Raw genomic sequence first — 23,422 nt, forward strand, 5'->3', positions numbered from 1 at the left:
TTGCAGAGAAACAGGAATGCTCACACACTGCTAGTCAGAATGTAAAATGATGTAGTCACTTTGGAAAACAATTTGGCAGTTTCCTAAAGAAGTTAAACAAAAATTTACCAAATGACCCAGCAATTCCACTCATAGGTATCTACCAAAGAAAAATGAAAATTTATGTCCCCACAGACTTGTACACTAAAGCTGAAAAACATTTGCATAAAATGTTCAAAGCAGTATTATTCCTAACGGCCAAAAACTATAAAAAACCCAAATGTACTTCACCTAGTGAATGGACAAAGTATCCAAACAATGGAATAGATTATTTAAAATAAAAAGGAATAAAGTACTGAGCTGTTGCAACATGGATGAACTTAAAACATGGCAATGAAAAAAGACAGACACAAAACAACATATGTGATTCCATAAAACATCTAGAAATGGTAACTCTATTGAGACAGGAAGTAGAATGATTAGTCATTGCCTCTGACTGGGGGTGGGAAGGAGGATTAACTATAAATGGGCATGAGGCATCTTATTGGGGTGACAGTCTAAAAAATGGATTATGGCAATAGTTACATAATTCAGTAAATTTACTATAATTAAATGAATTCTACACTTGAAATGGTTTTTATAATATGTAATTTATATCTCAATAAAGTTGTTTCCAAGAAAAAGGTTATGCTCTAGATTCCCAACTGATATTGGGATAAAACATCCTCTGAGGAATGTTGGGATGTCTAGAATGATTCTAGAATAAGCCTCTTCTCAAGAGAAGAGTTTTACATATTTTCTCAATTCTTTCTAATAAATAATATCTTTTAGAGAAAAAACATAAACCAGCATGAATGATTCTCACACGCCACATTCCTTTCATGGCTAGAATGTGTTTGGTTGCAATAACTATGCAGACCAATTTATCATACAGCAATATATGAACTACAGGATTCAGGGTAGGGGAGGCACTATGAAGAAACCAAAAACCTTACCCAGAGGTAGCATTTCAAACGTAAACATTAAATCACAGCAGATATTCCTGAGTCTCAGATCATTCAGGATCTCTTCACTTCCATGAGCCAAGAGTTTTCTGGTTTAGTTCTCTTTGTGTAGCAGCTGCCTCAAATTTCAACTTTAGGAATTTATTTCTGCATCACTGTTGAGTCAGTGAGATTTCCCCAAAACCTGAAACCCAAACCTAACTCATTCAGGGCCTTTAGTTCCTTCTTCAGTTAGAAATTATTATTCAGACTCCAACAATGAAACTTATAGGGAATAATCCATCAATACCCATATACTCCATTCCTCTAAGGTCTAGTTTCAAAACAGAAAACTTAACTGAAAACTTATTCTGTATCAGTTTTACATTCTTTTCCAGAATTTTACTTGCTATCAATGGGGTCTCTTCAGATGTTAGTATATGTATTCTCCAAATGATAGGGGATCATAATATCAAATTCTACAGTGGGAACATCAGGTTACACACACAAGAGAAATTGGCAAGTAAGACAGTAGATTCCCCATTGAAAGGTAGCAGCTGCTAGCTAGGACCAGCTGAGTGCTCCACAGAAACATAGGCCCAGAGTTGTTAGCCCTTATAATTTTTTAAGATGAGTCTTGTTCTTTTTTAATATGAAATTCTCTAAGTTTTAAATAGTGGAAATAGAAGCCCACATGTACATGTACACACACACACACACACACACACACACACACACACACACACGCACTTATTCCATTATGCAGACCAACTGAAACATGCTTAAGGGCTCAATGTTACCCAATCCATTAGCTTATAATCTTTGCCACACAGAATGTTTACACTCCAATTGCAGGAAGATGTACTTACCACAGGCAAAATTAAAAAAAAAAAAAGAATTATATTTTGCAAAAGGAATCCATCCAGAATGGCTTTGTTTTCTGCACGTTTCCTTTCCCCCCACCTCTAATCTATTTTCCTAGGACTGTTACTCTCATGGCTGAGACAGCTCAGGTGCCAACTCTCTGAATTACCAAACCCCTTGGCCAATGCCCACAAGAAAAAAAGGCTGGGGTGCCTTGCCCAATTAAAACATTCCCTGAAGGCAAATTTGTCTGAGCTTCACCAACCTATTCCTATTTTATAGCATTCCAGGGATTCCTGCATCAAGTATTCCAAAAGTATAATGCATTCTCAGTAAGCTAGAAGTCCAGCATCCTGAATGAGAGTATTTTCCACTTCAGAAACTTGAAAGTTCCAATGAATCAAAAATAGCTTATTGGCACATCTTCAGAGATTATCACATATACAAAAAAAAATTAGAAATCATTAATCCCACTACTTCATTCTCCTAGTAAAGAAACTAGAATTCAGAAAGGTCAAGTTGATTTGTCTATGTTTATATAACAAGTTGGTTGGCAAACTGGGATGGAACCCAGGTTAAATGAGAGCAGTCAAGCTCTCTTTCTACCCACACTACATGGTAGTGGAAGGGGAAAGTAGAAGAGAGGGAAATTCCCCAGAAATGAACTTTCCAAATTCAAGTTTGGCCATTCAGAATCATTTTGCATCTTATACTATTTTCTTCACTTTCCACCTGATTTTACCAACCCTAATCACTCTATTTACAAGCAGTTGACATCCTTGTAAAGAAGAGGGGTGAATGTAAAAAAGAATGTTTTTCCTAGCTGCCACTTTAACAAAGTTGCAGCTACTAATCATTGTTGTTAGTATAACAGCTTACATCCCAGGTTTTCATTAACTGACAATTTGAACTAAATCCCGCCCCCCACTATATTACCAGAATTACTCTGCAGAGTGATATCCCCGATGTCTGATGAGGTCTGAATTACTTTTAAATGTCTTCTTACATTCATTACATTCATAGTCTCTCCTTCCAGTATGAATTTTTACGTGTTCTACAAGGATTGAGCTTCGACTAAAGGTGGCTCCACAATAGTTACATTCACAGGGTTTCTCTCCAGTATGACTTCGGTGATGCTCGTTAAGAGATGAACTCTCACTGAAGGATTTCCCACATTCTTTACATTGATAAGGTTTTACACCAGTATGAATTCTCTGATGACGACTACGGAGGGAATGGGTAGGGAAAGCTTTCTCACACTGGTTGCATTTGTAGGGTTTTTCTCCTGAATGAAGTCTCTGATGATAAATGACAGATGTAAAATGGCTAAAAGTCATCCCGCAATCATTACACAAATATGGTTTCTCCCCAGTGTGAATTCTCTTATGCCGGGTAAGGCATGAATTCTGTCTAAAGGCTTTTCCACATTCACCACATTTATAGGGTTTCTCTCCAGTATGAATTCTCTGATGTTTAGAAAGGGATGAGCTATGACTGAAGCATTTTCCACAATCATTACATGCATAAGGTTTTTCCCCAGTATGAATTCGCTGATGTTGAATAAGAGACGAACTGTCACTGAAGGGTCTCCCACAGTCTTTACATATGTAAGGCTTTTCTCCAGTATGAATTCTCTGATGTTTAATGAGGTGGGCACTAAGGGTGAAACTTTTTCCACAATCGTAGCATTTGAAGGGTTTCTCTTCACTATGAGTTCTGTGATATGGTGTGAGCGATGAACTATCACTAAAACCTTTTCTACATTCATTACACATACAGGGTTTCTCTCCAGTGTGAATTCTCTGATGTTCGGTGGGTGAGGCACTACAGCCAAAAGCTTTTCCACATTTACTGCACTTATGGGTATTTTCTCCAGTTTCAGTTTCCTCATCTTTATTTAAGGCTGTAGCCTGACATGACTCTTTCCAACATTTTTCACATATACAGATTTTTATCTTAGAAATAGATGACCTTGGAATGAGGAGTGTACCACACTTACTACACTTCTGAGACCTATCTGCCAAAAGAATCTTCTGACGTTTCTGATGTTCAGTACGAGATGAAGAGTGACTGATGACTTTTCCACCTTCATTACATTTTCCGTGACTTTTCTCTTTGCGGTTCTGAATAAGGTCTGAATGAAAACTGAAGGGTTTTTTGCTTTCACGATACCTCCGGGATTTCTTCTTTAAGTAGACTCTCAGATGTTTAATTATGGCTGAAATGTCTTTGAAATTACTTCCAGAGGGGCTCCTTTCTGGGTCAATTTCCTTACCCTTATTGCCTTTCCCATGAGATTTCTTTTGTGTGACTTTTCCTTTTGAATGTCCCTGCTTGCCATGCTCCTCCAACAACCTACAGAATTCTCCCATCAAGCCATACTCATCATTCCTGAGGCATTTTTCTATTATTTTATCTAAAGTTGATTCTTTCATATGATCATCTTGATTTCCAACAGATACTGTTGATTCACCTCTGGGCTCACCCTCTAAAAGAAATAAGAAATAGAATATTTCCTGTTTGCAATAAAACCTGCTGCTGTATTTGGGACTGAAATGGGAACACAGTAATGACTATAAGAAATATAGCTTGGATGGTTCTCAAATAGAGCTATAAAAAATAGGAAAGGGCAGCCTGGGCAACATAGCAAGACTCCATCTCTACAAAAATAAATGAAAATTAGCCAGGCATGGTGGCACATGCCTGTAGTCCTAGCGGCTCAGGAGGATGAGGCAGGAGGATCAATTGAGTCCAGGGGTTCAAGGTTGCAGTGAGCTTCAATTGTGACACTGCACTCCAGCCTGAGTGACAGAGCAAGACTCTGTCTCTAAGAAAATAAAATAGGGAAGGGAAAGGCAATATAGGGAAACAAAATAAATAAAGCATAGGGATTAAGGAAAATATTGAGAAAGATGAAAAGCTTGTACCTTGTATTTAGAGATGCAAGTTCTCACCCTCATTTTGAATTTCTATAATAGGTTCAAATTTTTTCTCTCTATATCCAAACTTTTCTCTTTCCAAATAATGATAGCCTAAACATTTGCAGAATACTTACCAAATGCCAGGTCCCACACCAAATACTTTACTTGCATTATTCCACTTAATCTTCACAACAACCCTATGAAGTAGGTCTTATTGCTATCCCTGTTTTATGGGTGTAACAACTGGGCACACAGAGTTTATAAGGTTAGATTTTTAACCTAGTTTGACACCAAAGACCATGCTTTTTGATCCTTATGCCATACTGCCTCTCTGTAAAGCAAATAGCACTAATTTTATAGGAAATGTTAATCACATCACAGATGTACAGTACATACCATCTATGATAGACTTTCAGAGGTTACCACAATCTGGCCTTATCAATCATACAGATACACTGATCAGGCATCCCGTTCCTGTCCCTCTTGCATTGCAGCATTTTCAGCCTTATTCTTTGGTCTTAATACTTCCTATTACCTAGGAATGCATTCCCACAGCACCCTCACTATCACAAACATATAAATTTGACAGGGCCTAGGGTTCCAGTCCCACAATCTCCAGAGAGCATTCTCCAATACCATATACTCACTGTGGTGCTCTCCCCAGAACTTCAAATGCATTTATTAATCACTTCATTCATCCTGACTTTTAACCAAGAGGTGACACTGTCACTTTTATACAACTACTTTTTAGGCATAACTATAAAATACAAAATCATTCAAAATCCTATTACTCAAAAGCTAACCAATGTTAAAAATTCTGTGTATTTCCTTCTAGAAGTTTTTCTGTATAGTTTAGAATAGAAAAACTGTATGTATAATATGTACTGTTATTCTTTTCATTTATACTTATTTCTCATCTCGTTGCTAATTCTTCACAAAGATGATTTTAACCAGTTATATGATAATCCATTATGTAGATATATAATTTATTTATTCTTCTGAGGATGTATTTTTTTTTTTTTTTTTTTTTTTGAGATAGAGTCTCACTCTGTTGCCGGGCTAGAGTGCCATGGCGTCAGCCTAGCTCACAGCAACCTCAAACTCCTGGGCTCAAGTGATCCTCCTGCCTCAGCCTCCCGAGTAGCTGGGACTACAGGCATGCGCCATTAATTATCTGATAAACATTCAATAAAGGAATAAGCCAAAAAGTAGAAAGGGTGTAATACTTTACATGATACATGAGGAACAGAAGCATCTAAGTACTATCTCTGATAAAATGACTTTTCTTCAAATCTTTGCAAATTTGATTCATAAAAAATAGCATTGCTACTTTAAATGTGTATTTCATTGCTGACTGTGAGTTTAAACATTTTTTTCATGCGCACAAGCTATTCAAATTTTAAATTTTGTCAGTTATCTACTCAAGTTCTTTATCCATTTTTTCCAACAGAGTTAGTGTTCCTTATTTGCATGAGCTTTTTATAAGTTATGACCATTGACTCTACTGTGTCTGTCAAAACCTTTTTTCTTGGCCAGGTGAGATGGCTCATGCCTCTGAGAGGCCGAGATGGAAGGATCACTTGAGATCAGGAGTTCAAGACCAGCCTCGGAAGAGTGAGAACCTATCTCTACCAAAAATAGAAAAAATTAGCTGGGCACAGTGACGTATGTCTCCAGTCCCAGCTACTCAGGAGGCTGAGGCAGGAGAATTGCTGGAGCCCAGGAGTTTGTGGTTGCAGTGAGCTGTAATGACAACATTGCACTCTACCTGGGGTGATGGAGTGAGACTCTGTATCAAAAAAAGAAAATTTCTCCAGTATGTTGTAAATGACTTTTTAAATAAGTTGTACATCTACATGATTTTTTTTTTTTACATAAGCTTTTTCTGGGGAGGAAGGAAATATATTTTTACCAATGCTGCTAGAATTACTTGAAGTATTTTTAGAATCCATTTTTGGAATTACTTTTCCAAATCCTACTTAAACATAATAAAACTGTTGTCCTTTATTTATACAATTACAGTTGCCCCTTGAACAACATGGGTTTGAACTGCCTGGGTCTACTTACATGTAGATTTTTTTCAATAAATTTATTAAAAAAATTTTTTGATATTTTTGACAATATGACAAAACTTACAAACTATGTAGCTTACATATATCAAAAAAATTAAGAAAAATATGTCATGAAAGCATAAAATATATGTAGATATTAGTCTATTTTATCACTTATGACCATCAAATATACACACATCTATAATAAAAAATTAAAATTTATGAGAACTTGGCCGGGTGTGGTGGCTCACGCGTTTATGTTATCCTAATAGTTAAAATTTAAGAAAGTTAAAAGTTATATGCAGATTTTCAACTACAGGGGTTGGGGGGAGTGTTCAGCCACCTAACCCTCCACAGCTGTTCATGGGTCAACAGTGTATTAGGAACAACCAATAGCTGACTAAAAGGAATGGTTCAGAAGATGGAATAGAGCAAGATAGACTATTGGTTTTTTTCTTTAAAATAAGCCAATGTATTAATATATATAATAATTTATTTTCATTTTTGAATGTAAATTTATTTAAATTTCAAGACGATCAAGGAAAGTATAAAGAAAAAAATCTAATTTGTCAAAGATAACTGTTAATATGTTTTCCAAATATTAAAGATTCATATATATCTATGTATTAAGACATATATGTACATTTTTTTCCCTTTAACAAAAATGGAATTACTATACACTGGGTGAATTGCTTCTTATCCTTCAGGATTCAAGTCAAATGCTAATTAAATCTTTGCTCCTATATATTCCCATTGCTCCTCAGACGTGCCACTACTATATCATGCATCACATCAATACCATCTTTTGATTTGGTATTTGTCTCCACAGAGTCCATAAATATGTGCCTCTCAAATCTCTGTGTGTGGGGAGATTACTTGAAAGCCCCTACTGCAGCGCTATAAATCCACTACTGCATTCCCACCAGTTCCCACTGGCTGCTCCCAGTCAATGATGGAGTACAGGGACACTTGGCAACCCATTTCTGTGAGACACAGGACTCCTCTAACAGGTGACTGTGGCTTAGGGACTCCTTTTGGTTTTGCCTAAACTTTCTTAGAACTGCATTTCAATTTAAGACTCTTCCTACCCGACCTACCTTCCTTCCTTCTCTCAATCACAGAGGTTAGACCAGCATTACGCTCTAACAGCTCTCCTAGCTTCTTCCAGCTGCCTCTCCATTTTCCTTCACTGGATGTTTCCCCAGTAAATCCCACGCATGGCTAGTCATGTCTTGGCATCTACTCCACAGAGGACTAAAACCAATAGTCTCCTCCATTAAAATGAACATTCCAGAAAGTAAAGGGGACAATTCTAATCATCTTTATATTTTAGCACCTAGCTGACTCAACATTTCAAAGGTTCTTCCCAATAGACTTGGTAAACAACTGTTTTCATTTCCTTGTCCAATTTTCACCAACTCACCTAGTCTGGAGCTTTTTGAGATTATTTTTTCCAGCAGCCGTGGCAGGTTGATCCACTTTAGCTGGGAAAGCAAATCTAGATTGGAAACTGGAATGCCTGCTCATAGAGAAAAGAATAAAAAATGGTTGTTTATGCATAGAACAAAGACATCCCGACATTGATACATAGACTCTGGTTCTCCAGAGAAGCTAAAAGATGGTATTAAATACACAGACATCAATACTGGAATTTGAGGAGAAAACAGGGGAAGGTATAGCACTGATAATAGCAAAATGATATTCCACATTTCCAATTTGATAAACCAAAGGCTATTTTTTTTTTTTTGAGGAAATGTTACAGAAAAGCACATCTTTAGGACCCATTTTCAGGATTAGTCATGTCAATCCCTGGATGTTGAGCCACAACAAAGTACTTTACATAGCACTTATCTTTCAATAAAAGGAGACAAAAAATACCCAGAGCTTAAATGCTAGATAATGAAGAGATATCTTTACCCAGAAATTCTAGGTTTCTGAAGTTTTCCAATACCACTTCGTTATATAGCTCCTTCTGAGCAGGATCTAGCTTCTTCCACTCTGCTCTGGAAAAGTTCACGGTCACATCCTTGAATGTTATGGATTCCTAGAACACCAAACACAGGCCTTTTGCATTGGATTATTTCCAAATAGACCCAAGGATTCAGAGAAGCAGATAGGATATAAAGAAAGGTTTTGACAGTATTTGAATTTTTAAGAATTCCTAAGTAAGCTACAGAATAGCTGTTGTATGACTGTTACAAGTGATCCATAAGAAGGGTATTACACAACCCCTGCCTCTCCCATTCAGTCTCTGGTGTTAAATACTGTACGAGAATTTTCTGAAATGTCTAACATTGATCAAGTTCATCCTAGGATTAAAAGAAAAACATTAAATGTAGGGTACAATTTACATTCCCAAACCCCAAGTTTGCAGAATTAATGTTAAGCTAACTACAGGTAATAATTAAATACATAATAATAATATCAGCAGCTACATTCCAAATGTTAACTTCCAGTTATATGCAGCAATTATTTTCTATCACAATCAAAGAGAATCTGTGTTCAATAACATACACTTGCAGTTACTCCACAGTTACAAACAAGCATACTGACTCATTAAAATACACTTTCTATAGCATCCTCTGTATGGCTTTTTGAGAGGCTGCATAGCAGAGTGGCCACTAGCACTTGTATTAGCTTCCTGTTGGTGTCATTACAAGTTACCATAACCTTGGTGGCGTGAAACAACAGAAGTTTATTCTGTCACAGGTCTGGAGGCCAGAAGTCTGCAATCAATGTGTTGGCGAGGGTGCACTCCCTCCAGAGGCTCTAGGGGCAAATCCATTCCTTGCCTCTTTCAGCTTCCGGTGGCTGTCAGCGTTCCTCGGCTTATGGCCCTATCACTCCAAACTCTGCCTAACTTTACTTCACCCTTTCCTCTTCATGTGTCCAATCTCCCTCTGCCTTTCTCTACTAAACACTTGCGATGGCATCTAGGGCTCACCCGAATAACCCAGGATAAATCCCTCATCTTAAAATTCTTAACCTAGTCATACCTGCAAAGATCCTTCTTCCAAATAAAGTAACATTCAGAGGCTCCAGGGATTAGGAAGTGGACATAGTTTTTGGAGCCACTGTGGGCCTAGCACAGCACTATTATTCACTATTGTGAATAAGAATTTTTTTCCTAACTGGTAATTATTGGTACACAGGAAACGTATTGATTTATAAATTGTTTTTCCCACTACCATATAAGTTTCAGTACTTGTTTAGTTGTTTCTATAAGGTTTTCCAAATAGAAAATAGTATATATGTGCCTCATTCATACCAATACTTACATCTCATTTCTTTCTTATCTTACTGCAGTGGCTAGAATATTCAGAAAATACTGATTAACAGCAGTGAGGTTAGACATCCTTATCTTTCTACTGACATTGTGAGGAATGCTTTCCATTTCCCAACATTATCGAGCTGGAGATGTTCTTTATCATGTTAAGGATAATATTTCCATCTGATTAATTTTATCAGGAGTAATTGTTGAATTTCAGTAAATGTTTTTTGTGTAAGAGTCAGACCTGTGACATGTTCCATGTACTGAAATAAAATTGCATGTGAAATATGAGGTGTAAGTTTCTTGAAAGGGAGGCTGTCTTAATTATTTTTGTATCTTTTTACCACTCAGTAGGAGCTCAGTTAAATATTCACTTAAGAATGAAAACCAGTGAAAGGAAACTTACACTGGGCTCAGTATTTGGAGGAACAGCAACTGTTGTATCTTCTGAGTTCTCCTCTTGCAAAATGGCAGAATCTTGAGAGACTGGATCTAGAAAGGTGTAAAAAAAAAGAGGCCAGTCTTTCAAATGGACTCCTCAGACTAAAAATTCTTATATATATAATTCTGAGATACACAGGAAAAAAAAACCAAGTCAGTTTCTCCCAGTATACTCTCAGCGGAATGCTTCTGTGACCCCAGATGTGCTTCCTCCATACCAAGCAAACAATTCTGCAGCAGATTCTCCAGCAGACAACAGCTAGGTGTCCTCTACTTCAATTCATTTCTGATGCTATCTACCTGGAGATAGCATCAGATCCCATAGGTTCAGTCCCTCAAAGACTGTCCCCCACTTCAGATGCCCGTCTCAAGTCTCAACCTCTGGAACTTCTGTCGAACCAGCTACAAATCAGGGTTCCCGTGACACCCTTCCTTGGGTTCCAATAATTTGCTAGAATGGCTCACAGAACTCAGGGAAATTCTTCATTTATTACATTTACTGGTTTACTATAAAGGATATTACAAAGGATACAGATGAACGGCCAAATGGAAGAGATGTGGAAAAAGAAAATAAATTTCAGGACCTTCCAAATGTATTATGCCAAGGTGAAAAGTTGAGCCCTGGAAACTGGCTTACATACAAGGCTATCTTTCTTCATGCATGTTGCTTCCTGACCTTTGTGTTGAGATGTTATACATTAACTAGACTCTCTATTCTTCATTCAAACTTAGACTAAATAATAGTTGGAGACAGAGACCCTTGTGATTGTTACCTCTTTACAACAAAATGTTAAGCAACCCCCTTAGAATGTAATCAACAGTAGCCAATCAAGTCTCGTATCTGTATGTTAGCCTTTGCATGGAAAATGAAATTCTGTTCAGCATCTCTTTACCTATATAAACCATCTTCACTTTTCCCCACACCGGGAGCACTGATCACCATTCTTTGGTGTAGGTATGTCCCTGCTTGAATAAGTTCTTTTAACTGGATCCTGAGCCTTTTGATTATTTTAGGTTGACAGACTCACAGCATTTGGGAAGGGGTGAGGGGCTTCCATGCCTGCTCCAGGCACACCAACCCCCAGGAATCTCCACATGTTCAGCTATCTGGATGCTCGTACCAACCCTGTTCTTTTGGGATTTTTTTTTTTTTTTGAGGCTTCATACACAGGCAAGAATGATTAAATCATTGGCCATTGATGATGAATTCAACCTTCAGTCCCTCTCTCCTCCCCAGAGGCTGGACGGTGGGGCTGAGTTCCAACCCTCTAAGCACCAGGTTGGTTCCCCTGGCAACCAGTCCCCCCACAGTTATCAAGGGACTTTCCCAAAATTACCTCATTAACATAAACTCCAGTATGGTTAAAAGGGGCTTGTTATAAATAACAAAAAGACGGTATTTCCCCTTTACAGCTCTAGCAGCTGTTTCAAGAACCAAGGAAAAAAGGCCAAATATTTTAACAAAAGATACTCTTACAGCTCTAGTTGCCTAGGAAATTACAAGGATTAAAAGAACTGTGAGCCTATCCGGATAAAAAGGTTAGAAGTAACAAAAAATTTTCCCACTTGTTAAAACAGCAAATAGCCACAGACACTTTCCTATAAAAACCCAGACTTTTTCCCCTATTCCATATAAAAATCCTTTCAATTCAGAAAAACTGATTTTTTTCATTCTATATATCGTCAGTTTTAAACTAACTAATTTGCACAATGAGTTTTGAAATATTTCTAATTTAAAAGATGTATTATGGTAAACATCATATGCCTTTTATCTATTAATTTGTTTTCTTCATAGTCTTAGCACAATGCCTTGCTCAAGTCACTCAGAATTGTTTACTGAATGAAAGCACCAAGCTAGTCTCAAGAACTCCACCTCTGGGATCACCAATAGATTCCTAAAGACCAAAAAGCAGCACCTAAACTCATATGTACTAAATGTATTAAATACCCTCAGATGTCAACAGCTCTTTTTCAAATAAGGGAAAAGTATTTTTCAAATCATATACTACCTTCTTGTGAAAAGAATTTTAGGCAGCTTTATTGATTAGACAAGCAAATAAAAATTAATAATTAGAATTATGTAATCAAAGAAAAAAGAGAGATTAATTTAAGGAAACCATTCTACCTTACAGAATGCTGGAAATCAATTCTTTATTGAAGGGGCCTCCACACAGAGGCCCTAACTTTGGATAAGTATCATGTTACAGTGACAAATCAGAGAGGAGTCAGGAAACCCCAACTTTAGAGGCACCAATTAGCTGTGACTGACCACAAATTAAGTCTATGGAGTTAAGTATTATTCATCTCCCTATCTCAGAACTCCTGGCAGAACAAACTATTACACATGTGTATTGGGAGCCCTATGGTAAACAATATGCTACAAATATTTACTGCAAATAATTGTATAAATACAAATCTATTTATAGCATATTATACTACAAAATATAAATACTGGTAGCATATTTGAGGATTTTTATAAAAGTTGGCCACATCCCCTAAAAGGACTATCCCTGCTAGAAGTCTTTACATCAGTATTTTAAAATGATATCACTGTTATAATTCATAGTTTACATTTTATATTTATAGTTATAATAATATAATTATAAAAATATAACTCAGTTGTTCCTCCCCTAAGGCTATGGAGTTGCACTATAAAATAGGGTAGATGTTACCTACATTTGGCTGTTTAAATTTAATTTGATGAAAAATTCAGTTCCTTATTTGTACTAGCCATGTTTCATGTGCTTAACTTGAATTGCAAAACAGTGCAGAATACATTTCCGTCAACAAATGTATTGGACAGCCCTGTTTCAGTAATGTGCTGGCGCAAACACTGGAGCTAGAAGCTGAGGCCCGGGCTGGTTGAGATGCTTGTGACTCCAAACGTTTTCACAGATAACTTCTTTCTCTCCCGTGTTCTTGAAGGGGAAGGAAAAGAAATTAATATTTCTTAAGCAATCACCATATATTCTACTTTATCTTGCTTTTCGAGAAAGAAAGAAATTCTACTTTATCTTGTTTAACTTTTGTAAGAAAACTACAGAAAAGATGGCATCTCCTTCTCACAGAGAGAAATATTTAAATTCTCAGAGATTACCTCGTTTGCCCAAAATCACACAGTAAATAGTAGGTCTGAGTCTAAGCCAGTCCCAACTCCAAAACTCAGACTCCTCTTTAGCAGTAAATTGCTCTTTTGAGTTTATTTTCATACCCTGAAGTGATTTCTCCCACCTCTTCCTTCCATCTTAAATCTCACCTTTTTCTTCAAGCATTTGGGTCAAATCCTCTATTAAGGTCACCATCTCCTCACTACTCTCAGGATGTTGTGACTTTGCCCACATCCTGATCTCCCCAGGCAAAATGGTCAAGAACTGCTCAAACACCAAAAGCTGTAACATCTGTTCTTTTGTGTGAACGTCTGGTCTCAGCCACTGAGTGCAGAGCTCCCAGAGTTGAGTCAGGGCTTTCCTGGGCCCAGCTACATCTGAGTAATGAAACCATCTGAACCTCTGTCTTAAAGACTCTCGATCAGCAGTGTCTCCTCCTAAAATAGGTTCTTGGTTCCCAGAAGTGTCCATTCTTAGGACCTTGTTTTGTTCACTGGAGGCTGGAGTTTGAGGGTCTGATGAGATGGCTGTCATCTCGTTCAAGGGCACTAGAGCTTCCATTGTGTATCACAAGCAGGAATACAGTCCCCTTTAGAGCCTAGGTGAGTATCAGTACAGTTCACCAACAGGCACTATACACAGCAAAATATGAAGGTTCCAGGAATTCAGTTTATAGTTTTGCAGAAACTGTCAAGAAAAAATATTAAGGTGTTAAATTAAGTGACACCAATTGTTGTTAATCCTAAAAACATTGTTCTTAGATCCATACATATACCCTCAGAAGCCTAGGACAGCCCTGCCCAACTACTATATTAAAAGAATAATTTTCTTTATAGATCAAAAGCTGAGGAATTAATTAAGGGTTAGTAAAGGTATCCTCCAAGGAAACAGTTGCTTCAAACTTAATCATCCTCCTCATAAGCAAAAAATATCAGAAAAGGCCCACGGTTACAAGGGGATCCCCATAACGATCCTGTTTAACATCTTCTGCCTTCTCTCAATGACTGGCCACACATTTCTCACCAGTTGCTCAACTCAAAAGGCTGAATATTTGACTCTCAAATTTCTCTTCCTCCTTATTTCTCATATAATCAATAACCAAGTTCTGGGGACTTTATTTTGTAAGAACCTCTCCATTATATCCTACAGCAACTGCCTCAGTACAGGCTTCTTCAATACAATCTTCTCATACTGTAGCCAAAACATTCCTTCTAATCTACAAAATATGACCCTATCACTCCCCTGCTTATAGTCCCTCACTGGCCCAACTGTCTTTAGATAAAGCTCAAACGCAGAGACCATGCACAATGATCTTCAGAGACACTGCCTGGATGACCTCACCTCTTAAGCTCTAGCTACCCCTGATTGACATTGCATCCGTAAAGAAATAGCTCCCCAGTCCCAGACACTCTATACCCTCCTATCCTTTGCACCAGGGCTAGTCCCTCTCCTCAGAATGTTGCCTTCTTTCCAAACTTTTATTCATTCTTCAAAGCTTGACTCCTTTCAACTGCCACCTCTTGGGTGAATCTCTCTTGGATCCCAAAGCACTCCCTTGCACACAGACTGCCCTGTGTTGCATACATTCGTTCAATCTACAAATGACTGAGCAACTACAATGTGCTGGGAGCGCTACTGCGGGGCTAGGCTTGGACTGGCCTGAAAGGGTCCTCACCCTCACAGAGGGTCCGGGACACAATAGAGCCGGATGTACTACACTGCGTCAAGGGAAAAGATGTGCACCTACCATTGCCATTACCATACCAATAACTACCCATCTCCGAGCACGGAGCTCGGCACACAGCACACATGACGTCATTTATTCCTCTGCCAAATATGAGGCGCCACCATGTGCCTGACGCCGTGCTGGGCACCTGTGGCTTCGCAGTGACTGAGACACTGGGCTCCGTCTCCAGGGAGCTTACACAGTGGCTCAGGGAAAACGTGACGCAGGCAGAGGTTCTCAACGTCAGGGAGGAAAAACGGAGAGATTTTGCACACACACACCCGGGGTCATCTGACACTGTCTGGAGACATTTTTGGCTACCACGACTGGGGAGGAGAGGTGCTACCGGTGTCTAAAAGGTAGAGCCAGGGATGCTGCTGCGCATCCTGCGATAACGGGAAAACCACCCCTCCATCCCCGCCCACACGACGAGGAATCATCGCACCCAGAATGCCAACGGCACCGAACCTGCGAACCCCCCGGGCGCAGAGAGGGATGGGGGGCAGCCGAAGGCTCCGACACGCAGCCGAGCGCCCCCCTCCCACACAGGCAGCAGCATCCGCCGCGCACAGCCAGGTCGGCCTGCTGCTCTCGCCCCCCATCCTGCCCCAGGAGCGCCCTCGGAGCCGGCGACCCTGCCGTGGCCCCAAATCTAAGGACCTGGGACAACCGATACCTGCACGAGCACCCGCAGCCAGCAGCAACGCCACCGCAGTGAGCTTCCAGAGGCTTGTCCCGCAGCGGCTGCGTGCGCAAGCCCGCGGCGACCACTGCGCCTGTGCAGAGGTGTCAAACTGCGATTCCCCGGAACGCGCTGGTCCGGCTTTCCGAAAGTCCTGTGCTTTCCATAGGTTCCCACCTGCCTGTTGCGCATGGTCACTGGGAAGCGGTTGCGGGGCTCGGCTACAGAATTTTTGCTGCGCCAGAGGCTTAGAGGCCTAGAACTGTCTCAGGTTTTCAGATCCATGAGGATCTTCTTGGTAACTCGGACTTTCCCAGCACCCCCCACCCCCCGCCCCATCACTATCATTTCCTGAAATCCAAGGTGCAAAAACCCACTGCGGAAGCTTATTAGCCATGCATTTAACGCAAGCCATAATGAATGCCACAACTTTAATTAAATGCTCATCTTATGACTTCCACACCTGCCACCGTGGTCCAGACCACCCTCATGCCTCGCCTGCGTTGTTGCAATAGCTTCTTGATTTCACCTTTCTTTGTCTATGTTTCGCACCGCAGCTAGACAGATGTTTTAAAAAATGTCAAATCATGTCCCACCTCTGCTTAAAACCCTGCAATGGTTTCCTATTTCACTCAGAGTAAGAAATCTAGTCTTTACAGTGGCCTGCAAGGCCTGATGGCATCCAGTCACCCATAACCTCCCTGACCTCTTCACCAACTCTCCTGTTCCAGCCATGATGGTCCCCTCCCTGTTCCTCCAACCTGCCTGGCACTTCTGGCTGTCCTGCCCGTTCCGCATGCAGCCATATGGCTTGCTCTCCCAGTCCTTACAGTCTTCTCAATGAAGCTCTTCTGCCCTTCCATTTAAACTGGAACCCCACTCCCCTCTTGTTTCCTTTTCTAACATACCATATCATTTTCTTATTTATTTATTTGTTTACTACTTATTGTCTGTCTTCTCCTGTAGAATACCAATTGCACAAGGATAAGGATTTTTTTAATCTGGTTTGTTCTAAGTTCTATGCCTAAGCCCTGGAACAGTACCTGGCACATGGTAGGCACTCAGTAGAAGTTTGTTCAACTTTTGAATGTGTGCTCGAATGGGTTACTGGGGGCATAGCAAAAAGGGCTGACTGAGAAACTCCGGAAAGATTGTTTGCAGGATCGTAATAACTAGATGAGTCTTGAAGGGGTGGAGTTGGGAGAGAAGGGCATTCTGGACTAAAGCAGCAGGGTGATTCAAGGCCCTGAGACTTTAAAAGGACAGAGCAAGCTCAACCAATTGAACTACTGCACTTATCTCACAGGCTGCAAGGCTCACTGAGGAAACAGGGCTGACCAGCAGACAAGAAGTTACCTCAGTCCCAAGTCCCAGTGCATTTTCTTCTCTACTTGCCTCCCCTTGGCTGGCTGAAGACAAAGGGGCATCAGAGAGAAGATGGAGAAGGCGAAGGAACATGAAATATGCACTCCTGGTATATTTATTGCAGCACAATTCACAGTTGCAAAGACATGGAATCAACCTAAGTGCCCATCAGCTGATGAGTGGATAAAGGAAATGTGATATATATATATACCATGGAGTACCCAGCAATAAGAAAAATGGAACTGGAGACCATTATCCTAAGTGAAATATCTAAAGAATAATCTTCCTCCTCCTCTCCCCTGCTCCCTCTCCTCCTCCTCCTTGTCCTCTTCAAGGAATAGCTGGAGGAAGCTATTCCTTGCTGACCAGGAGATCCTCCCGGGTTTGGGAGATCCTCCTGTCTTAGCCTCTCAAGTAGCTAGAACTACAGGTGTGCACCACTACATCTGGATAACTTTTTTATTTTTTGTAGAAATGGTGTCTCACTATGTTGCTCAGGCTGGTCTCAAACTCCTGCCTCAAGCGATCCTCCCACCTCAGCTTCCCAAAGTGCGGGATTACACTATGAGCCACCATGTCCCTCCTCATCTCCATTATTTTCATCTGGAATATAGTTATACATAGTTGCCATCCATTGTGCTTTCCTTCCATTCACATTTATTAAACATCTGAGTATACAAATGAATTGACTATGGTATGACAGTTTAATGCAATTGGACACTAATGGTCAAGACAAAAAACAAATCATGATGGATTACTAAATTCTTACTGTCTGATAAAAGGAAGTTTTGAAATTTTCCTGAGATTTAAACTTTTTCCTGGCATTAAATTCTAGGAAAATCTACTCCTTGCGTAAAGGACATTGGAAAACATAATGGTCAATTTCCTCAAATGGATTTTCTTTTTTAGAAACTTAAAAAACATTGCTAAGGGAAAACAGTTCTGTGCGTCTGAGTAAAAACCTAAGGCAAAGCCCTACTTCTGAGAGCTAGTGGAGCTAGCCGAGGGAAAAAAGCACTGGAATCTAGTCTGTCATGAGTTAAATTTCCAGAAAACAATATATCTAGAGCTGAATTTAATGGAACCTGGTGGAACAGTTAGCCTATGTATTCCGTTCTGCCTATCTTAATAACAGTTGTCTCAAATATAGGTGTAACCTGTTCAACACTGAGTTCTTACACAAATGCCTCAAAGGAAGATGTTCTGTGCTTTTTTTTGAAAAAGTCCACAGGGTACCAAACAATGGGGTGGTAAAGTTTACTTTCTGTTATGAGTATTATGAATAGAACTGCCTACACCCAGAGCCAGGGCTATTGTATGGATCCTTACTCCTATACATGTCTTTGAACTCCCCAAGTTTGTTCAGTCCTTTCTTAGTCCTCAAATGACATATTCTTTCCTTCCCCAGTGTTTCTCTGGTTCAGAGATTACACTTATTTATATGTAACCTCTTGGTTATGCCAGAAAGATACCCAGATACTATTATCAGAAAGAAATAAACTGATCAACATTCATACATGAAGTCTACAGGACAAACAGCTGAGTAGAGTGTCTACTACATGCAGTGTATGCATTAACATGTTTAATCCTTACTACAAACCTATGAGATAGGTGCCATTATTATCTCTATTTTACCTATGAGGAAACTGAAGTGCAAAGAGGTTGAGTGACTTACCCAAGGTCATTCAGCTAGTAAGCATTGGATAGCTAGTAAAGAGACAGAAACTGGGATTCCAAACCAGGCAGCACAGCTCCTGAACTTGTGTTCTACTATACACCGTATAGTCATACAATGGTTTATTTTTTTAAAAAAGGTTTCTCTTCATTGAGTATTTGGGAACCCTATTTCTCTCTAGTCTCCACTCTTTCTCCTTTTCTTAATGCCTTAGTCTCCTCTGGGGTTTTTACTTCTCAGACCTCCTGATGGGGCAGATAGTCACAAGGTTCTTGAGATCAAGATGATGTTTTTTCCTGGGAGGGCAATCTAATATGTTTCCCATCATTAAGAGGAAGGCTTAGGTCTTTCATAATGGAACACCAAAACTCACTAATAGCAAGCTTGGTGCATTATATTGCTAATAAATGATCTCTTTCCACCCAGCAGAAGAGAGGAAGTACAAAATCAGGTGAAAGGGAATGGAACCTCCCAATGGACATAATCTCTACTCTGGAGGTATGCCACAAAATCTCTAGGTCAAGTTGAACTTTGTGTCTGGTTCTTACCCAAAAGGACAGCCTAGATCCTTCAGTCCATATCAGTAGACGGCTCAGATTTTTCAGATTCCTCAGGCTAGACCATCTACATAGTTAGACAGGTAGACAGAAAGTTCCAGGAGGGTTCTTTTCAGGGAGCAGGAGGGAGGAATCGATGTGTTTGACCTTATTGAGAGTGTTGGAGTTTTGTTAGTTTAAGGACAGGCATTTAGAAAATTAAACAATGAGTTGCAGAAATTGGAAAGTGAAAGGAGGCAGGTTTGTTTGGAGCAGAATGAGTGAAAGGGAAAGTGTTGTATTAAGAAGCCGGCAGCCAGGTCGTGTATGATCTTGTTTAACATTCATGATTGGATACTCAGGTATGAAGAGGAAAATTATGTTATGCACAATGATAAAAAGAGGAGAATGGTGGAGGATTGAAGATAACTATCTACTTTTTTCCTTTCCCCAAACTCCATTAAAATGACAGTGAAGGAATTTTTGAAGTATAGATTCACAAAGATATGAGAACTGAAGAAAAGATGACAGGAACCAAATTTTGTAATTTTATTGTTTGATTACAAACATGGATAGTGATGAGGGCTAAGATTTTAGTGGACACTTGCTGTTTAGGCAATGTAGCATCTATTACTCCTTCCTTTTGCCAGTAGTATCCCAACTTTAATTCATGTATCCACTCTCATTGTTTATTTGGGCTACTATAACAAAATACCACCGACTGGGTAGCTTTTAAAAACCAGAAATTTTGGCTGGGCGTGGTGGCTCATGCCTGTAATCCTAGCACTCTGGGAGGCCGAGGCGGGTGGATCGCTCAAGGTCAGGAGTTGGAGACCAGCCTGAGCAAGAGCGAGACCCTGTCTCTACTAAAAATAGGAAGAAATTAGCTGGACAACTAAAAATATATATAGAAAAAATTAGCTGGGCATGGTGGCTCATGCCTGTAGTCCCAGCTACTCAGGAGGCTGAGGCAGAAGGATTGCTTAAGCCCAGTTTGAGGTTGCTGTGAGCTAGGCTGACGCCATGGCAGTCTAGCCCAGGCAACGGAGAAAGACTCTGTCTCAAAAAAAAAAGACGAGAAATTTTATTTTTCACAGTTCTGGAGGCTGGGAAGTCCAAAATCAAGGCACCAGCAGATTCAGTGTCTGGTGAGGGCTCACTTTCTCTCAGATGGGGCTTCTCATTCTGTTCTCACATGGTGAAAAGGACTAGCAAGCTCTCTAGGGTTTCTTTTTTAAGGGCACAAATCCCATTCATGAGGGCAGAGCCCTCATGACCTAATCAAATCCCAAAGGCCTCACCTTCTAATACCATCACTTTGGTGATTAGATTTCAACATATGAATTTTAAGGGGACACAAACATTTAGACCATAGCATCCACCCCTCCCCTGTGCATGGCAGATGAAGGTATTAATAATTCCCCAGTTCTCCTGCTGGTGGTCTTAAGCCAGTCAGCATACTCAGTACATATTCATCAAGGAATAAACATATGCTTTAATTGGGTCCAGTAAAATAGAGGGGCATTTTCTTGGGGCTTATAGAATACGAGCTCCTATCTTTTAAGAGAGATGTAACAGAAAAGATATTTTCTCCAACTGCACAGTGTGGTATAATGATATGACTTCTAGAATTGCTGTAGCCATTTTTGCTACTGCCAGGTGACAAATCTGACACATGAAGGAAGGTAAAGCTAAGAAAATCAGAGATGATGTGAATCTCTGAATCACCTTTACCTTTGCACTGTTGAGTTAGATAATTCAGTAAATTCCATTTGTTGTTTAAGCAGTTTTTTTACATTTTTGTTTTACAACTTTATTTATTATGGAACGCTTCGTGTGCAGGGGCCATGTTAATTTTCTCTGTATCGTTCCAATTTTAGTATATGTTTTGCTGAAGCGAGCACATTTTTTTTTACATTTTTAAAATTGATATATAATAGTTGTATATATTTTGGGGGTACAGGTGATATTCTGATACTTACAATATGTAATAATCAAGTCAGGGTAATTGGGATATCCATAACCTCAGGCATTTATCTTTTCTTTCGTTAAGAACATTACAATTCTTCTCTTCTACCTATTTTGAAATATACAATAAATTATTAACAATAATTTCCCTACTGTACTATCAAATACTAGAGGTTATTTCTTCTATCTAACTGTATTTTTGTACCCTTTAGCCAATTTCTCTTCCTCCACTCCTTCTCCCTTTCCTTCCCAGCCACTGGTGACCACTCACTCCTCTACTCTCTACTTACATGAGGTCCACTTGTTTAGCTCCCACATATGAGTAAGAACATGCAATGGTGTCTTTCTGTGCTTGGCTTATTTCACTTAATTTAATGACCTCCAGTTCCATCCACATTGCTGCAACAGGATTTTATTCTTTTTTATAGCTGAATAATATTCCATTGTGTACATATACCATTTTCTTTATTTATTCATCCATCGATGGACACTTAGTTAATTCCATATCTTGGCTATTGTGAATAGTCCTCCAATAAACATGGCAGTTCAGACATCTCTTCGATATACTAATTTCCTTTCTTTTGGCTATGTACTCAGCAGTGAGATGGCTGGATCATGTGGTAGTTCAATTTCTAGTTTTTTGAGGAAGCTCCATACTGTTTTCCATGATGGCTACACTAATTTACATTCCCAGCAACAATTTATAAGCATGCCCCTTTCTTGGAGTCCTCCCCAACATCTGTTATTTTCTATCTTTTGATAATAGCCATTTTATTTATTTATTTATTTTTTTGAGGCAGAGTCTCGCTCTATTGCCCGGCTAGAGTGAGTGCCGTGGCGTCAGCCTAGCTCACAGCAATCTCAGACTCCTCAACTTAAGGGATCCTACTGCCTCAGCCTCCTGAGTAGCTGGGACTACAGGCATGCGCCACCATGCCAGGCTAATTTTTTTTCTATATAGATTTTTAGTTGGCCAGATAATTTCTTTCTATTTTTAGTAGAGACAGGGTCTCGCTCAGGCTGGTCTCGAACTCCTGAGCTCGAGCGATCCACCCGCCTCGGCCTCCCAGAGTGCTAAAATTACAGGCGTGAGCCACCGCGCCCGGCCGATAATAGCCATTTTAACTAGGGTGCAATGATATCTCATTGCGGTTTTGATTTGCATTTTTCTGATGATTAGTGATGTTGGGCATTTTTTCATCTACCTGTTGACCATTTTTATGTCTTCTTTCGAGGTTTAAGCTGATATGGGGTCTTCTGTAACTAGCATCCTTACTGATATAATAGGTAGGGACCAAGTTACCAAAATATCAACTATGTTTCTTATTACATAAAGGAGAGTACTGGGTGACTTTTTTTTTTTTTTAAAGCTACTTGTTATTCTGAAAAGAAATACCTCCTGGACATATATGTTATGGACTGAATGTGTTCTCCCAAAATTCGTATGTTGAAATCCTAACCCCCTAATGTGATCGCATTTGGAGGTAGGGCCTTTGGTAGATGATTAGGTCACGAGAGTTCTGCCCTCATGGGATTAGTGCCCCTATAAAAGAGACTCTGGAGAACTCCCTTGACCCTTCTGCTATGTAAGGTCACAGTAGGAAGTCTATGAACCAGGAAGTGGGGTCTCACTAGACACCAAATTTGCTGCGCCTTGATCTCAGACTTCCTTCAGAACTGTGAGAAATAAATTTCTGTTGTTTATAAGCCACCCAGTCTATGGTATTCTGTTATAGCAGCCTGAGTGAACTAAAAGGATTGGTATCCCTGAGAAACTGTATAATTCCAGGAGCCACCCTGATAATGTTCCTCCACTAACTTCAGTTAGGGAGCTGAGAGGACTGGGAGAAAAG

At 39.6% G+C, this 23,422-nt stretch overlaps 2 protein-coding genes and 1 non-coding gene across 3 annotated transcripts; all 3 read right to left on the reverse strand.

The window, feature by feature from the left end:
• Positions 1-2,242: 2,242 nt before the first annotated feature.
• Positions 2,243-4,261, reverse strand: LOC123645659 (zinc finger protein 483-like). The gene has a single exon (XM_045562107.1). The coding sequence runs from the start codon at positions 4,259-4,261 to the stop codon at positions 2,768-2,770; it is 1,494 nt and encodes a 497-aa protein (XP_045418063.1). The 3' UTR covers positions 2,243-2,767.
• Positions 4,262-8,120: 3,859 nt separating this feature from the next.
• On the reverse strand, positions 8,121-16,122 carry LOC123645660 (zinc finger protein 483-like). Its single transcript, XM_045562108.1, has 5 exons — positions 16,020-16,122; positions 13,767-14,304; positions 10,476-10,561; positions 8,716-8,842; positions 8,121-8,317 (listed from the first exon to the last, which is right to left on the reverse strand). The coding sequence occupies exons 2-5, from the start codon at positions 14,176-14,178 to the stop codon at positions 8,121-8,123; spliced, it is 822 nt and encodes a 273-aa protein (XP_045418064.1). The 5' UTR covers positions 14,179-14,304; positions 16,020-16,122.
• Positions 16,123-21,397: 5,275 nt separating this feature from the next.
• On the reverse strand, positions 21,398-21,503 carry LOC123646750. The gene has a single exon (XR_006738006.1). It is a non-coding gene; the product is annotated as a U6 spliceosomal RNA (small nuclear RNA).
• Positions 21,504-23,422: the final 1,919 nt, after the last annotated feature.

The sequence above is a fragment of the Lemur catta genome, chromosome 10 (assembly GCF_020740605.2).
Source record: "Lemur catta isolate mLemCat1 chromosome 10, mLemCat1.pri, whole genome shotgun sequence".
In the NCBI taxonomy this organism is placed as follows: domain Eukaryota; kingdom Metazoa; phylum Chordata; class Mammalia; order Primates; family Lemuridae; genus Lemur; species Lemur catta.

Excerpts from the sequence above, each read along its gene's own strand:
- LOC123645659 (XM_045562107.1), bottom strand. The coding sequence starts at position 4,261 with ATGAAAGAATCAACTTTAGATAAAATAATAGAAAAATGCCTCAGGAAT.
- LOC123645660 (XM_045562108.1), bottom strand. The coding sequence starts at position 14,178 with ATGGAAGCTCTAGTGCCCTTGAACGAGATGACAGCCATCTCATCAGAC. Across the intron at positions 10,562-13,766 it reads CCAAATGCTTGAAGAAAAAG|ATCCAGTCTCTCAAGATTCT; the intron begins GTGAGATTTAAG and ends ACACCTTTCTAG. Across the intron at positions 8,318-8,715 it reads CAGAAACCTAGAATTTCTGG|GCATTCCAGTTTCCAATCTA; the intron begins GTAAAGATATCT and ends CTCTATGAGCAG.